General features: G+C 41.7%; 1 protein-coding gene across 2 annotated transcripts; it reads right to left on the reverse strand.

Moving 5' to 3' along the window:
* Positions 1-1,131: 1,131 nt before the first annotated feature.
* On the reverse strand, positions 1,132-16,574 carry SAR1A (secretion associated Ras related GTPase 1A). Of its 2 annotated transcripts, none has more exons than XM_027596947.2 (7): positions 16,447-16,574; positions 11,836-11,909; positions 11,591-11,710; positions 11,099-11,164; positions 8,476-8,579; positions 5,334-5,465; positions 1,132-3,468 (listed from the first exon to the last, which is right to left on the reverse strand). In XM_027596947.2, exons 2-7 carry the CDS (start codon positions 11,891-11,893, stop codon positions 3,352-3,354), a joined length of 597 nt encoding a protein of 198 aa, XP_027452748.1. In that variant the 5' UTR covers positions 11,894-11,909; positions 16,447-16,574; the 3' UTR covers positions 1,132-3,351. The 2 variants fall into 2 exon arrangements, with proteins under 2 accessions (XP_027452748.1, XP_027452747.1); XM_027596946.2 differs by having other exon boundaries at positions 11,099-11,230.
* Positions 16,575-16,950: the final 376 nt, after the last annotated feature.

A 16,950-nucleotide genomic window follows, 5' to 3' on the forward strand; every position in this document is an offset into this window, starting at 1 on the left:
AGATTAGCAGTCTTCCATAGCAGGCACGGCCTTCTTTTGGTTCTGTGACACAGAAGCTGTCTCGATCACAGGAAAATCTAATTATCCCAACTTCCTAGCAATTAAGAGTTTCTTTCTCTCTAGAGTCCCGTGATTGTCCCTTAATGACACTCAAGCCTCCGGCACGAACCGTTCGTTATGCATCAGGTTTTTCTGCTTACAGCACATTAAAGAGTCCCCAGTCACAGCCAGCAGCCAAGGTGAGACCCCTTGAGTGCTGGGCTCATTGACTCAGTCTGTACTTCTCATGTGCCACTCTAACTCAAACGACACAGACATTACTTATAAACATAGAACCCATGGCGATAGAACCCAATTTTGTTTTAATCCAGCTCTGCTTGCTAACAGAGGAAAGGCATGCTCTCCCCAGGTTTATCCTTCACTGAGCCGCTGCATTTGGTACCTGGCAGTGAGAAAGTATGCTTTCCTAATAGTGAGAAATCCATTAAAGGGTAATACTCTCACTCACCCCTGGAGTGGGTTATCCACACTTACCCATAGAACCCATCACTTTAGTAACAGGGACATTAGTTTCAATCACAAGATGACTCTAACACTTTTAATGCTTGGTCAAAAAGGACCTGTTGCATTTTGCTTCCCATTCTATTTGTCCCATTACTTTAGTTTTAGAATCTCATTTGGGTTTTCTAAAAACAAGGCTTCCTACAAACCTGGTAAATGTACAGGCACACATTTCATCCCTTTCCCTATTTTATCAAATGCAGCACACAACTGAAGCTCTCCAATTTTGTATAAAATGATGAATGGTAAACAGCTAAACTGGACTCATTCCTTGCTAGCTAGCATGTTAATAGGAGATTTTGTTTAGAAAGTATACCACCAATCCTGGGATCACATGTTTGAAGCCTCTCAAATGGTACTAAATTTATTACTTTGAAATGTGTGAATTGGCCTAGGCTTTTTTTTTCTCCTGGTAGCAAAACTTGTCTTTCATATCCTTTGTATTTCTTCTCCTAGGAAGGAAACAACTTTTGCTTCCCCACCCCCACCACACACACAACAAACATCAGGAGATGTTCAAACTCAGAACCAAGCAACGCAAATAAATGAAAAAATAAATGGCAGAAGATAGCAAGTTTGTTTTAACTTTTTATTAAAATGCTTAGGATACAGATTGACTTTCTTTTGTAAATGACTTTTAACTTTTCCTGAAATAGGACATATATGCACTCTGATAAAACAGAATGAAAAGTTTCAATTCATGGGAGTTCCTGTACAAAGCTCTGATCCTCACTGTTAAGAGCCAAGCTCCTCACAGCAGCTTCTTTTGCTATCTTTTTATAGAACAGTGTTTTCTGTGAAGAAATAGATGCCAGCTGACTTTTCAATCCCCTCTTTCTCCAGTGGCCAAAATAAACCACTTTCACAAAGAGCTGAGCTGTGTAGAATCCAGTTTTCTAGCTTGCTACGAAATGATTAGGGACAAAGAGGAAAACACAAAAACAAAAAACAAGAAAACTAGCACTGCGTTCATACTTCTCAAGTCTCTGGATAAAGAAGTATGGGTTACCTTTAGCCAAAGGAAATTAAAAGTGTGCAAGTTAACTACCTAGTTCATTCACCATTAGCTAGATTTGTTCATTTAAGGCTTTCACCCCTTTCCAAACCAAAAATTTTGTTTTAATCCAGCTCTGCTTGCTAACAGAGGAAAGGCATGCTCTCCCCAGGTTTATCCTTTACTGAGCCGCTGCATTTGGTACCTGGCAATGAGAAAGTATGCTTTCCTAATAGGTCAGTACTGAAGACTAACAGTGAGAAATCCATTAAAGGGTAATACTCTCACTCATGCCTGGAGTGGGTTATCCACACTTTCCTTACCCTCACATTAGACACAGAATTCCACTGAATTTAGTTCAAACCTTTGCATCTTCATCACAATTTTCAGTTTTGAGGAAACTACTTCTAATCTCTCATTAAAGAAAAAGGAAGACATCCCCCCATTTTAAGAAAGGCTCTAATATTGGTTAAGATCATGAAAATCCAATTTTACACATGGCACTAAGAAAAAGGAATGCTATGAAAATGATCCTCATCACACTACTGGGCATGCTGAGGCTTTTTATACTGAGCTCTTAATGACAAGTGACGCTGGCTCAAAAAGAACAACACTACACAAAGTTCTTAGAGATTCCCCAGCTTATTTCTGGAACGGAGAAAGGCAATTTCATACCAAAAAAAAAACCTATAAAAAGAGCTCATGAACAGTCCCATAAAAAGACCAAATCCTGCAAGTGAGAACTTTAAAGCCCACCAAATAAATCCTTCCTGGATCCAAACAAATGCTACAAATGCCAGATTTTTAAGTTCTCAACTCACAGAATTAAAAGCCCTTCAGCTGTTAACTGTCCTGTGTGACTCACCTATTCAGAAAATCTTCCCCTAGAATCTGTGCAAAAGTAACCGACGCATGCCTGCAGTGTAGGACAACATGGGGGATGTTCTCTTTTATGAGGCAAAAGTCAACTGAAAATTAAAGAGGTGCTATGGAGAGAAACAGTTTCGTAACAGTATAAAAGCAAAGACTGTCTGAAATCTGTAGCTTTGAAAGTAAAAATAATAAAATAACCACTCTATACTGAACTCCTCCCACAGTGAACCAACCATCTGCTCTACACACCACCGTGAGGAATGACCCTGGCTGACCACAGTGGAAGCCTGCCGCCACCGCCAGGCCAGGCCCTGCCCTCCCCTGCTCCACTGTGCACAGGTGGCGCCACCTACTACAAGGCAGTCAGAGAGACGGGGAGCTTCTCTCACTAACCTGCTAACTCAACAGGAGTAACTTCACTTGACTGAGCTCTGGCCTCCAACGTTTCTGTGCATAATTTTATGAAGAATCTAAATGCCATTCACTAGATCAAAAAGAAAAAAATAGAAAACTCTGGACCAAGTAAATTTTGAACTCAAAAAATTAGGAGGGACACCAATTACATTAACAACACTTTCTTTAAAAAATAGAATCACTTTCTTTTGAAATCAACCACAGTGGTGAGACGTGTTTTTCTTTTCAGGTGCCCCATGATGGCACACAGCTGTACCCAGCAAATCCTGCCAGCTTCCGAGTCCCGGGATGCTGCCCCGCACTAGCACATGGGGCAGCGTTACCTCCCGACAGTGTGGAGAAGAGCACATGTCACCACTGGGCGATGGGAGAGCTGACAGAGACTCTTGGCTTCTCAACGCCAGACACGGTTGAAGAGCTTTCCTTGTTCTATTAGAAAAGTTCATGAGGAAGCTGTGAATAGGATCAGTCCAGAGAAGTAAAACTCTTTTATTTTCACTGTCCAAACATCAGTCAATGTACTGGGAAAGCCAGCGGAAGCCCTCGCCGTAGCCTTGCCTCTTGAGCACACTGCACATGAACACTTCCATGGGGCGGGCGTTCAGCTCCTTCAGGGTCACATTCCCCTAAGGGAGGCAAAACCAAGAAAGGCCTGTTAGCATCCACATGGTGGAAAAGCTTGAAAGGGTGATCACAAATCACTCTCTTTATTCCTCAAAAGCAAAGGAAGTAGGAATTAATTATAGAAACGTAGTCAAGGCCATGCAGATAACTTCCCCAGAGCTTCATGCTTTCAGCACAGTTCTATTCCCAGATTCTCTCTGTAAAGAACCTTTACTTTGAACACACCATCATCTGAAAAGTTATGACAGCTAACCAAGAAAAAGGCCACTAGGACCCACAGAACCAGCATGCTCTTTGATGGAGAGAAGTCCAAGACTCTTTGGAAATAAGGACATTCTTGGGGCACCTGGGTGGCTCAGTCAGTTAAGCATCCAACTCTTGGTTTCGGCTCAGGTCATGATCTCAGGGTCATGAGATCGAGCCCTGTATAGGGCTCCTCACTCAGTGGGGAGTTGGCTCAAGATTCTCTCCCCCTCCGCCCCTCCCCCCACCACACATGCCTGCTCTCTCAAATAAATCTTTAAAAAAAAAAAAAAGAGGGGCGCCTGGGTGACTCAGTGGATTAAGCATCTGCCTTCAGCTCAGATCATGACCTCAGGGTCCTGGGATCGAGCCCCAAGTGGGACTCCCGTGCTCAGCGGGGAGTCAGCTTCTCCCTCTCCCTCTGACCCTCCCCTTGCTTGTGCTCTCTCTCTCTCTCTCTCTGCATGCTCTCTCTCAAATAAACTCTTAAAGAAAAAAAAAAGGACATTCTCATTAGCACAAGCATTCAGAAATCTATACTAATAACAAATTATATCAAGGAAATTAAGAATTCATGTTGTATAACGCTCATGCAGAAGAGGGGAAACTAAATTAAAGCAAATGTTTCTAGAAAGAAATCGATAATCAAGAAGAGGTAAAACTAAGAAATAAGAAACCATATAAAAAAAGTCAGAAGGTTATCAGAGACCCCAGAACAGGGAAATTTTTAAAACTGACTATGCCAAAACTACAAGCTGAAAAAAACAGAATTCCTGCTTAACTACAGTTGATCTCGATTTTCTCTCTCATAAGCACTTCTGCATCAGAGTTCTCCTTCCAGCTGGAGACAGCATATAACCTACTGATCTGAGAGACTCAGGTTCTATTCCTGGTTTTATCACTGACTTGGCTGTGTAGATCTGAACAAGTAACTCTCAGATTTTCCTCATCTTCAAAATGGGGATTACAGTCCTACGTCTCTCAGCAGAGAACACTGAGGATAATCCAGTGCTTGGGTTTCAGTGCTTGGAAAGTGATCATGAATGATCACTCTTCTTCATAACCTGAAATCTCCGGCCAAAAACAAGACTGACTTCTGGTTAAGAAGGCCTCCTTCAGGGCGCCCGGGGGGCTCAGTTGGTTAAGCGACTGCCTTCGGCTCAGGTCATGATCCTGGAGTCCTGGGATCGGGTCCCGCATCGGGCTCCCTGCTCGGCAGGGAGTCTGCTTCTCCCTCTGACCCTCTCCCCTCTCATGCTGTCTCTCTATCTCATTCTCTCTCTCAAATAAATAAATAAAATCTTTAAAAAAAAAAAAAAAGAAGGCCTCCTTCAAAAAAGATTTCTCTGATTTAGAATCAAAAGAGAGTCAGAAAATTCTTAAATTGGTAAGTTTGCCTTTCCTACCAATTTCTTCATCCTCATATACCTGAGGAAAATTTCATCAGAAAACAGTGAAAGAATAGGCCCCTGCCTTCTGAATGACTACAAATCACCTATGGTAAAACCAATCCTAGGCCCAGTTAAACTTTTGAAAGACAAGTAAAATCTAGATAGCAAAATATGAATGTCTCAACAGCTGTGAATTTCCTTAATAATATGTCCCCTGATGATTTTTCTCTTACCTTTCCTGTGGTCTGTCCATAAAGCCCAAATATCTCACGGAGTTTTTCTTCACTGATCGCATCTGTTCTGTCAATCTTGTTACCCAAGATAAGGATTGGCACATTGGATATTGTTTCATCAGTCATTAGAGCCTAAAGACAACATAAAAGAGCTAGGTGAGGAATCTATGAAGGCCCACCAGATCATGAAAACCACCCGGACTTTCACTTGTCTACAAAGTATCAAATGTAAAGAGAAATTCTGATCATCTTTATACCTGAGTGATGAACTAAAAGTCTTCACGTTATACAACACTCTTAATATTAGGTAAGAAACTCCTCAAAATTACCTTGACATTAGGTAAGAATCCCTTAACAGCCTCAAAACAATTGCAACTTAAGGCTGTGTCCATTTACAGGGCAGCAGAACTGCCCCAACCTTAACTCTGAGATAAATCACTCAGCCACAGACCATCCTCAGGCTATCCACTGAGCACAGTCCTAGAAGACTGAATGCTCTGGCTACAGAGCCTCAAAGATGGCGACAGGAAGTCCCCGCATATACAATGAGTGCCCAATGTGTGCAAAGCACTATCTCAGGCACTGATAGGGATACAAAGAGATAAGACATATCCCTGGCCTCGAGAAATCCTCACTCTATGTTCATACACATCTGTCAACAAAGCAAGGCAAGTGTATGATTGTCACAATGAATAGGGACAGAATATAAATACCAGAAGACATTCGGGGAAATCAAATGGCAGGGGAAATGGTGGACTTAAGGAAAGTCTTAGCAAAGTTGAGGAACCCAAACTAAGCTCTGAAAGAAGGGCAGGTTTTGGACAGGTGGAAAGGAGAAGGAAGAATATAAGCAATGCTTTACAGTAAGAAAAGAATTCAGAAAGCCACATGGAGAATTGCCTGTCTTTATATGTTGACACACAGTAAAATAGAATGGGAAGGCATGATCAACATTATGATGCCTGAGAAGTTAGCTGCAGTAGATCCTAAAGACCCCAAATCCAGAAATTACTGAATAGAATCTGTGTGTAAGGGGGCATCTGGGGGGTTCAGTTGGTTAAGCGTCTGTTTTCGGCTCAGGTCATGATCTCAGGGTCCTGGGATAGAGCCCCATGTCGGGCTCCCTGCTTCTCCTTCTGCCCCTCCCACCCCCACTTTCAAATAAATAAAATCTTAAAAAACAATCGTGTAGAAGAACACATTGAATTCATACAAAGTATCTACGTGTGCTCAGATAAGAGACAGTGACCTAGCCCAGGATGGCAGCATCCAAGGAATAGTGCCGCAGGCACTGTGGAGAAAGAAGTGAAGAGACTGATGTCTAGATGATAAGACAGGTAAAGAGGGGCCTGAGCTGGCACAGATTTCAAGCCTGGGAATCCAGTGCCCACTGACAGGAAAAGCTTGGAAAGGAGAGTAGAGCTGAAGGGATAAAGGGGAACATACTTTCGACCATCTTAGGTTCCAGGGATTATTAGATAAAATCAGAGTAAGGATGTCATTCATTGATTAAATACTAACCAGATGCCTACTGTATGTCTGATGCTTTGCTAAGTGCAAGGGTTTCAAAAAGAAACAAAGGTCGGTCCCTTCTAAGTTCACAGTCTGATGAAGAGACCTACAAGAAAACCAGTGAGGACCACAGACACTGATAAGGTGGCGAGTCTAAGTCCAAGAGGTCAGGGAAAGCTTCCTAAAAGAGGTCATGGCTGAACTCCGGGATCTCTGAAAGGACATTTTTTTAATTTACCAGCAAAAGTGGGTGGGGGTCCGATGAGAAAGCCTACAGCAACTTGTGCATACTGAAGGAAGGACAAATTGTTCTCTATTGTTTGGAATGTAGTTCAAGGTAGGCAATAAAGAGAAAAGAAGCTGGAGAAATAAACAGAGGAAAGATCAGGGAAGACTTTATGCAAAGTCTTTGCTGTGCAAAGGATTTGTGGATTTTATCCAGAAGGTGATAGAGATCTATTAAAGGATATTAAAGAGGCCAATGGTAAGTCTGAAAAGTTCCTTCTAGCATTACAGAATGTGGCAGGGTGGTACTGAAATCTACATTCACAGGATCTGGACCACATGTCCAGGTAGATGGTGGGGAATGGTTCCATTCTGGGAGACTGGAATTGGTAGGTGGAGTTCTTTAGTAGATAGCATTATGTATGAGGCTGGAGCTCAAGAGAGGTTTAAACAAGAGAAATCCATATGGGAGTCACTGGCCTGTGGGTGGCAGATGAAGGAATGAGAGTAGGCTGAACTAGCCTAGGATAAAATACAGACCCTAGGGAACACCAAAATTTAAGCAGGGGAATGGGTGCTTGTGCAAGAATCTGAGAAGTATTAGCCAGAGAGAGCACACCAAACCCAAGAATGCAAATGGGAATTCAACGAAAAGAGAGAATGCCAATGCCAAGAGGTCAAGTAAGGGAAGGAATGCCCTATAAGCGATTCTACATGAGACCAGAGCTATAGATTCAAGAAACATACTCACAAACTCACAAATAAACATGGCACAGGTTCAAATTGCCAGGAACAAGAATGCAGAGAGACAGTTACAAATCAAATAAAAAGAAGAGGTGCAGGGTGACCCAGTAAGGATTAACAAAGGCAATATGACAAGAACTATGAAGCCAAGAAAATGCAATGTTGAGAAAGGAGAAAACATGACAGTATCAAATGCTGCCTGTGACCCAAACTGAAGACTGAGAATAGACTGCTAACTAAGGTCTACAAAGTCATTCAGTGCAAAGGTGGGCAGGCACAGAGTGAGAACCCAGATTCAAACACATAAAGAACCCTTCATCTCTCTCTTAAGGTTTCACTCTCCCAATGCTTCAAAAACGGGGACCATCCATGATATGGGAAGGAAAAAGGCGTTCATTATGCTGGGGCAACAGGCACATACTGGGGAGTGTGGGAGCAAACTGGACAGTCACCCTATGATAGATATAAACAAAGTTAACTTTCTGGAGTTCAAGCTGAGTTTCCTCAGGACACTGAAAAGCAAGGGCTTAGATTTTAAAACACCTTCTTACTGTAACTAGGACTTTCATCAAATGGTAACTGGAATGCTGAAGTATTAGCGCTACTGACCTATATTCCTTAAAAGAAACAGAGACCATAAAAAGAAAAAATATAATCGTACATTTAGCTCAACTTTGGATTCCATGAGGCGAGGATGATCTGCACAGTCGACCAGAAAGACAATCCCGTTAATTGCTGGGAGGTAATTTTTCCAAACCCGACGTGCTAAAAGACAAAGTTTGTAGTTGCATTAATCAAAAAAAAAAAAAAAAAATACATATTTTGAAAAATTTATCTTTTTTTTGCCCTAAAATGGGCAAACCTTGGATAGGTTTCAATAGCATTCAATTCCATATAGATTCCCCAAGTCCTAACCAGTATTAAATCAGAACAAAGGGTATACACTAATGGCGTATGAACTGAATCTGATTTTTTCAAATTAAAAAATCAAGGTTTTCTGCCTGATTTTCGGAAAAACTGCAACATCTGGCAATCCCACACATACCTACCTACATGTCACTAATCAGCTGGAACTGAGTGGTAGCGACCCCTTTAGATGAAGTCTGGGCTCTTCCATTTGGCAAAGTTTCCACCACTCCCTACTGTCTGACACCCAGTCACTTTTACTCAGTTAAATGACCTACCTCACCCCGAAAGCCAAATTCATCAAGATGCAAATTACCTGTCCACATACCATTAGTTCCAAGTCAGTTCCTAACTAACCAATGTGTACGTGTACTGAAACACCTGCTCCGTCCATCCTCAGGAGATTGGGCCTGACAGGTGGTTGAAGTTGCCAGGCAATTACCTCAGTCTCCCATATTTAACCCAGGAGGCCTTATAAATTTTATTTATTTTTTTGTTTATGCCATGAAGTGATAATGGTTTGGGAAGCAATACTTTAATTTCTAAGTCATTCATCTCTAGTTACTTTCACTGGGATGAATAACAAAGCATCTCTACATCAAATAGTTAATAATGGTTACCTCTAAAGAGTGGGATGGGGAAGGAGAGGCTGGGGGAATTTCCACCTTTTACCTTCCATATTCATATGCTGTGTGTGTATTCAATTTGTTACATGGAGCTTGAACTACCTTTTTTTAAGTAATCTCTACACCCAATGTGGGGCTCAAACTCACGACCCTGAGATCAAGAGTTGCATGCTTTGTTGACTGAACCAGCCACGCGCCATGAGCCTGGCCTACTTTTAGAAGTTAAAATTTTTAAGTTTTTTTTAAGAAAAGGAAATCTCCAAATATATAGCATTTTAGTAATTTCTGTAAAATGGTGGCAAGTTATTGTGATAAAGTAAGTCTGTTAAATAAATTTGCCTCAAACAAAACAAAACTACATGTAACACACCCCCCCCTTCTTAATCTATCAAAACCTGAAAGCTAAATTTATCACACCAAATAACACATTAAGTCTCAGTTGAGGGGTTTAAAAACATCTTTCCTGCTGCATTCTCCAAATGGTCTCAGTTCAGTTCTTACAACTGTATTATCTCTGAATTTAAATTTGTAAACAGTTACAAATCCTTTTGAAAGAAACAGAAAAGCCACCATACACCCATTCCTACCCAAATGAAAATACAAGCTCATTATAGAAAAAAAAGATACAAGATCATCTATAATCCTCCAGAGAAACACACCTACTGCTAATGTTTTCCTATATATTCATTCAATCTTTTTTCTATGCAGGTATTTTATGTGATTGTGATCATACTACATATGATTTTTGTGGGATATAAATATTAAAGGACTGAAATAAATGTAATTATATAATGAAATCACTGACTATAAAATCATTTGGATCACTCAGATTTCTGGTTAAACTTACTTGGCTAAAAAATTAAAATTACCAATATTCTGTTCTTTTAACTACGCTTTTAAAAAGCTGTATTAGATTCAACCTAATATAATGAATGCTCCAAAAGGAGACTTCTCAACTCAATAACAAATGAATAAATCTCACAAAATTTCAATAGTTTCTTTTTCCTACTTCGCAGAATATTTATTTTCACATCTTAAATGTTTTACTCCTAAGCCTAAAGTCTTGCCAAATGTGAAGTAAGTGTCCATCAGAAAAAGATGCCCCATTCTATGTATCTCCAAAACCCACACAAGATACCTGATAGGAATCTAGGAACCAAATGGACATGGCCTCCATAAGGCAAAATGTACTACAAGAACAATAAGGTAGAAGGAAATGTTCTACCAACCGCTCCACATGGATAGAGTATAAAAAATAGATCAGAGTGGTCACAAGTATATCACTGTATTATTTTTGCAACTTTTGACAAATCTGAACTTACTTACAAATAATAACAATTTTCTACATACTTACACTCCATTGACTAAGGGATATAAAAGAGACATGATTAAATTTGATATTGTACTAGATCTTGTTCAAGAGGAAAAGTGCTATGAAGGAGATTATGGAGACAACTGACAAAAAGAGAAATATACACTACAGAGTAGATAAAAATAAAACTTCCTAGGTTTGATAACTTAATATGTGTTACATAGAGACTAATAAATTGGGGCAAAAGGTATAAAGGAGTGGAGTTCTCTGTATTTATGCAACTTTTGACAAGTTTGAAAGTACTTAACAATTTTAAGTGATAAGATCTCAACCATAATTTAATCACCATTTAAAAGGTAAAAATGTCACAATGCTTAAAAAAAAAAGGGTATAAAAAGAACCATACGTCAATACCATTCTTCCACTGAATCATCTCTTACCTTGCTCATGCCCACCAAGATCAAAAGTTGTAAATGTCATTCCAGCAATTGTAAGCTCTTCTGATGCTGAAAAATTGTCAAAATAGAAAAAAGACATAAACTCTTCCATCCAACAAGGCCCAGCTCCCAGTACTGTAAGTTAATACAAACACAAAATTTAATGAAGCTTTTACCTTGGAAAGAAAAGGATACAAGGGTGAAAACATTTCTTAAATTATTCTAAAAAGCCAACTTTCTTTTTCTCCAAAGTGTCTACTGCTTCTTAGAAGTAGACATGGGAGATGTGTCCCCTTACAGAACTAGTGAGAACAGATACTGACAGAGTCCCAGAGGGTTAGATTTAGGGGTATATGACCTGAATGTCGTACAGATAATTTTTTTCAAGTGAGCTGTCTTTTGAGACCTCAAGAAATCAATCAACTGGGGATTCATCCCCAAACCGTGACATTGACCTTCAAATATCAAAAGGTCACCTGGTATTTTCAAACCTACTTGGATGTAATGTTGGAACATGTTGGCCCAATCGGTCATCTTTGAGCATGTGTAGAAGAGTGGTTTTGCCTGCATTGTCCAAACCCAAAAATACAAGTTTTCCAGATTTCTTGTAGAGTCCTAAAAAAGAAAAAAAATTTAACATAACTTTGCTTTCTGCTTACCAAAGGCTGCTTGTATTTAGATTGCTGGAGGAAATGTACAAAGTCTGAAACCTATGATATATTTCAAGTAAATGGCTTTACCTAGGAACTGGAGCACACTGCTGAAGCCATTGTAGATCCACTCAAAGATGAAAGACATTATTAATGCTTACTACCTGTAGAAAATATGAAAGCGGCAAACATTAGCTTTCTGAATCCTAGTACAGCTCTGGAGAAGTTAACCCTTATTCGGTAGCCCTGATGCATGTTTATTGTCCCATGTTTTCAGGTGTAAGAAAATAAAGGATTCTGCACCCTGGAGGGAAGTCTCTGGGGTCCTCAGATCTGCACAAACTCCTGATTTTCTATCAGTTTTCAATCTATGATACTCCAAGGACTAGGAGTTAAAGATATACTTTCCTCTTTTCTCCTCCAGGCAGTTGCTCATTCACATTCCCTAGATACATGGCTGCTGTCTATACCAGTTAGCAAAACCTCTACGAAATCAGTCCCATCAATAATCTAGATCAAAACATCACATCAATACACTAAGCAGAAAATAAGAATGAAAGCATATTGACCCTTCCTTGTAAACAGCTCTAAAAAACAGTCACCAAAATCCTAATGGCTGACATAATTTGCCCTGCCCCACTTACCAATGACTATTATTTTTTTTTAAAGATCTATTTATTTATTTGAGAAAGAAAGAGAGCTCGCGGGAGCGGGGAGGGGCAGAGGGAGCGAGAGAATCTCAAGTAGACTCCCCACTGAGCAGGGAACCCCGAGCTCATGACCTGGAGCTGAACTAAGAGTCAGAAGCTTAATCGACTGTGTCACCCAAGTACCCCACTAATGCTATGTTTCTTAACAATATTTATTTAACCCCTCTTACAGATTTGTGTGTCAACTTATAAAAAGAAACGATATCACTATTATGGAGAACCATGAATAAGAGAATCTTTTCATAATGTGAGTAACCAAGACCTAACCCATTTTACAAATAGGGATTTCTTTAAAATAAGAATACTTGTTCAGGGCATAGAAGTAGGTTCCTAGCCAAGTACACACACTAATTAGTACTAATATTAAGACCACTTTTCCTACTGTTTTCCATAAGCCTAGACAAAACAAAAGATGACCCAAAGCTACTAAAAGGTCTACATACACTGGTAATGAGCAAGAGGACTCTGAAAGGAGTTAAGAGGGTAAGATCTAAAGCCAGTGGTGGTGTCAAAGTTTCTCAGGTTCAACATTTTCTGGTCTCTGAACTTTTGCCTCAGTATCTCAGATTTGGTGCAGGAAAAAAAAAAAAAAAGATCCCCATCAGCAAGACTCTCAGGACTCAGTCCCCATCCCCCTTCACTCTCCATCAGCAAGAGCATGTGAACACAAGGCTACACTAGATGTGACCAACTGCTCTCAAATACAACTTTCATGAACTTTTGTTTTAAAAAGTAAACAAAAGTTTACTTTTGTTACTTTTACTAGTGACCTTAACAGGGTTACCCACAAAAACCCACCTATATTCTTTACTCAAAGAATGCTAGATAAAGAAGTTGAAAAGTCGAGGCAATACATGTTAATTTGAGGGCTCCTGGCTGGCTCAGTCAGAGGAACCTGTGACTCTTGATCTTAGGATCATGATTTTGAGCCCCACATTAAATGCAGAGACTACTTAAATAAGTAACTAAATAAACTGAAACATATATATATATATATATATATGTATGTAGGTATTTTTTTTCTATCCAGTGATTGAGTTTTGTTTTGTTTTTAAAGATTTTATTTATTTTATTTGAGAGAGGAGAGAGAGCACAGAGGAAGAGGGAGAGGGAGAAGCAGACTCCCTGCTGAGCAGAGAGCCTGATGCGGGGCTTGATCCTAGGACCCTGGAGTCATGACCTGAGCCAAAGTCAGACGCTTAACTGACAGAGCCACCCAGGTGCCCTGAATTTTTTTTTTTTTTTTTTAATCAGGCCTGGGCGGCTGGGTGGCTCAGTCAGTTAAGCGTCTGACTCTGGCTCAGGTCATGACTCCAGGGTCCTGGGATTGAGTCCTGAGAGTCCTGCATTGGACTCCCTGCTGCCCCTCCCTCCTGCTTGTGGGCATGTGCACTCTGTCTCTCAATTAAATAAATAAAATCTTTAAAAAAAAATAAGGCCTTACCTATAAACCTTAGGGACTGCTTAATGCTTATTTTCTATGGGTCTTTAACATGGAAGGCCAAATGAGGCTTGGTAGTTTGGGTGAAAGTAGAAGCTAAGGCAAAAGCTTTTCTAAAAAAAAATACTAACTATGGGGGTTTTTTTTTTGCCCTTTTCAGTAACATTAAAATATATTTTGGCAGGGGCGCCCAAGTGGCTCAGTCAGTTAAGCGTCTGCCTTCGACTTGGGTCATAATCCTGGGGTCCTGGGATGAAGCCCCTCATCGGGCTCCCTGCTCAGCAGTGAGTCTGTTTCTCCCTCTCCCTCTGCCGCTCCCCCTGCTTGTACTCTCTCTCTCTCTCAAATAAATAAACAAAATCTTAATATATATTTTGGAAGAGACCAAATTTAGCATGTTAAATAATGTGGTAACTTAGTCGGCACTTTAAGAAGTTTAATGACTTAAATACACTTACACAGCTCCTGTTTTTAGGTTTCCTCTGTAGATAAGTAAAAGAACAATGTGTCTCTTCTCTGCAATTCCCCCAAACCAGTCATCTTTCCCTACTTTTCTCAGTCTACAACTTGGAGAAGTCAGGCTCACCTTTACAGAGAACCTCTCTTTAAGATCACTCCTACTCTGAACTCTTTTAAAAAACCCATTGTTACATATTCATGTGTACTACACAGGGTTACAACCAATACTTTTATAGACTCTTTGTGAAGTTTTACCACATCGTTTTAGAATTCTTCCAAACTCAATGAATTCTCCAATGGGAAAACCCCTCTTTAAGGAATTTTTCATGGTAACTGAATTAGTTTGACTTTTCCAATTTATCTCCCCTTGACATTCTTGCTCCCCTCCAAAATGATCTATGGAAAAGTGCTCGGAGAAACTCTTCAGGTGATGTTAAAAAAAATTATAAAAACCCTTAACAGACCCAAAGTGTTACACTGCATTGCTACCCAAAGTTAAGGAAATGGCTTCAGTGGCTCCTCCATCCTTGAGATCTTAGGATCTGTACCCCTCATGAGTAGTTTTACAGTTTTATACAGTGCCTGCACATACATCTCGTTTCAACCTCACACAAACCCTACTGGGCAGGAGTCCTTAGTTTTCAACAACAAGGCAAGGATGCTGATACTCCTAGGTCAGCTGACTTAACCAAAACTGCTCAGCTAAAAAAGTGTCAGTGCCAAAACTGAAACCTTCCTTTTTAAATGCCAAAGCCAAAGCTCTTCCTGTTAATATTACATAAAATTCAAATCCAACTCACAAAACTGCTTTTAAAGAAACATAAAACTTCTTTAACCCACCAGCTAAACAGATAATCTTCTACAGTTTTCTTCCTTACAACTTACCATGTCTTCTGAATGGTATTTTAATAACTAACATTCTATTTATTTCCTATCCTTGATCCACTCTACCACCTTATGGCATCTTGTGGCAAATTAGCGTCCTCTAAAATTTAAGAACTCTAAACTACCACAAATTAAGAACTCTAAACTACCACAAAAGCACTGCCAATGTACCCCAAACTAAAATTTGCAAATTTCAGGAATGACATCAGAATGAAGTAAATAAAAAAGAGAAGCACTAGCCAATACTGACCATTAGCCAGTAATATATGCATTACTCTCTCTACATACTCATTTCTTATGCATATCATTACAACTTTGAGACACCATTCCTGGGACACATCTGGGATAGCAGGCTGCTGGTTTTTAGCTAAGAAACTATGCTTAGCTGCAGGGTAAATATCAAAGGTCAAGCAAGCCCCCAGGCAAAGCACCACAAGTACCCTGTCGCGACCTAAGCAGAAAGATCGAGGTAAAGGAGAAAAGACAAGAGCAAGGGAGATAGTAACAGAGACAATTTAGTGCCAACCCTCCCAAGTGCACTCCTGACCTCTAGGCTAGAATCATGAAGAAAACACTAATCTATACCAAATGCACACGAACGAATTTTTCCACGCACTGAAGAGAGGGAGTAAAAGAGGAAGGTGGAAGAAGAAAATACGGGGTTCGACTCAGGGCATCTGACGATAACACAGAGCTGAAAGTCGGGGAGGGGGGTCCGCACTGGACTGGGAGTCAAGAGATCCGGTTCGAACACTCCTCTTGCTATCGGCCGGGCCTTGGCCAATTCACTGCCTCGCGAACCTTATTATTCCCCAGGATTCAAACCAAGGATAGTCATCAAGGACTCCCACCCGCCCAAGGGCTGAGGCTCATCCGAGACGGGATATGAAACCGTTTCGCAAACCTGAGCACACAGTACAGACAAGAAAACTGTTATCCCGCCCCACAGCTGCGGGACCCCCGAAGGAATGCAGATCGACCCGATACCCCAAGGGCTGTCAGGGAACGAAGCCGACCGGCCAAGTCGGCCCGTCCCCACCCAGAACCAGCCCCGAGGCCCCACAGAACCGCCTGCGTGTCACTTCCCCCCCCCCCCCCACACACAGCAACCCCGCCTGAGCCGGCCTCCGCCCCGACCCTCCCCGCCGTCCGCCCCAGCCCCACGGGCCCCTCGGCTCCTTCCTTCGCAGCAGCCCCCCGACTCACGGCCAAGGGGGCTCCTCCGGCGGCGGCGGGCGGCTTCGACCCTCCCTCACAGAACACAGCCCAGCAGCACCCGGGACCGCCAGCTATTCGCCGGATATACGTAACACCCCCTCCCCCGGGACTTCCGGGCACGCGCTTGCCCCCGCCCCCTCGTAGCGTCACGGCGCTCTGAAACGCCGGAGCCACCTACCGACGACTCGGGCCGCGGAGGGCTGGGCCTCAGGCGCGCAGAGCGATCCCGGGGGCGGGCCAGACTTGGCTCCGCTTCCTCCGGTACGGAGAGCACGACGCGCGAGACGTGGCAGCGCCGGGATTCCGGGGGCAGGGCAGGAGCCTGGAGTTTCGCAATGCACCTAGACGCTCGGGATCGCCGCTTTTAGTCCAACTGCCGTCGCACACGATCCGGCAAAATCCGGAGCGGCGACAGGTGGCTAGGTAGGTTCTCGGACAGAAGAGTTGCCCCAACAGCCCTCCACCTGGGGTGGATCCCAGAAGGCCTTTGCT

Source organism: Zalophus californianus, chromosome 15 (genome assembly GCF_009762305.2).
Source record: "Zalophus californianus isolate mZalCal1 chromosome 15, mZalCal1.pri.v2, whole genome shotgun sequence".
Classification (NCBI taxonomy): Eukaryota; Metazoa; Chordata; class Mammalia; order Carnivora; family Otariidae; genus Zalophus; species Zalophus californianus.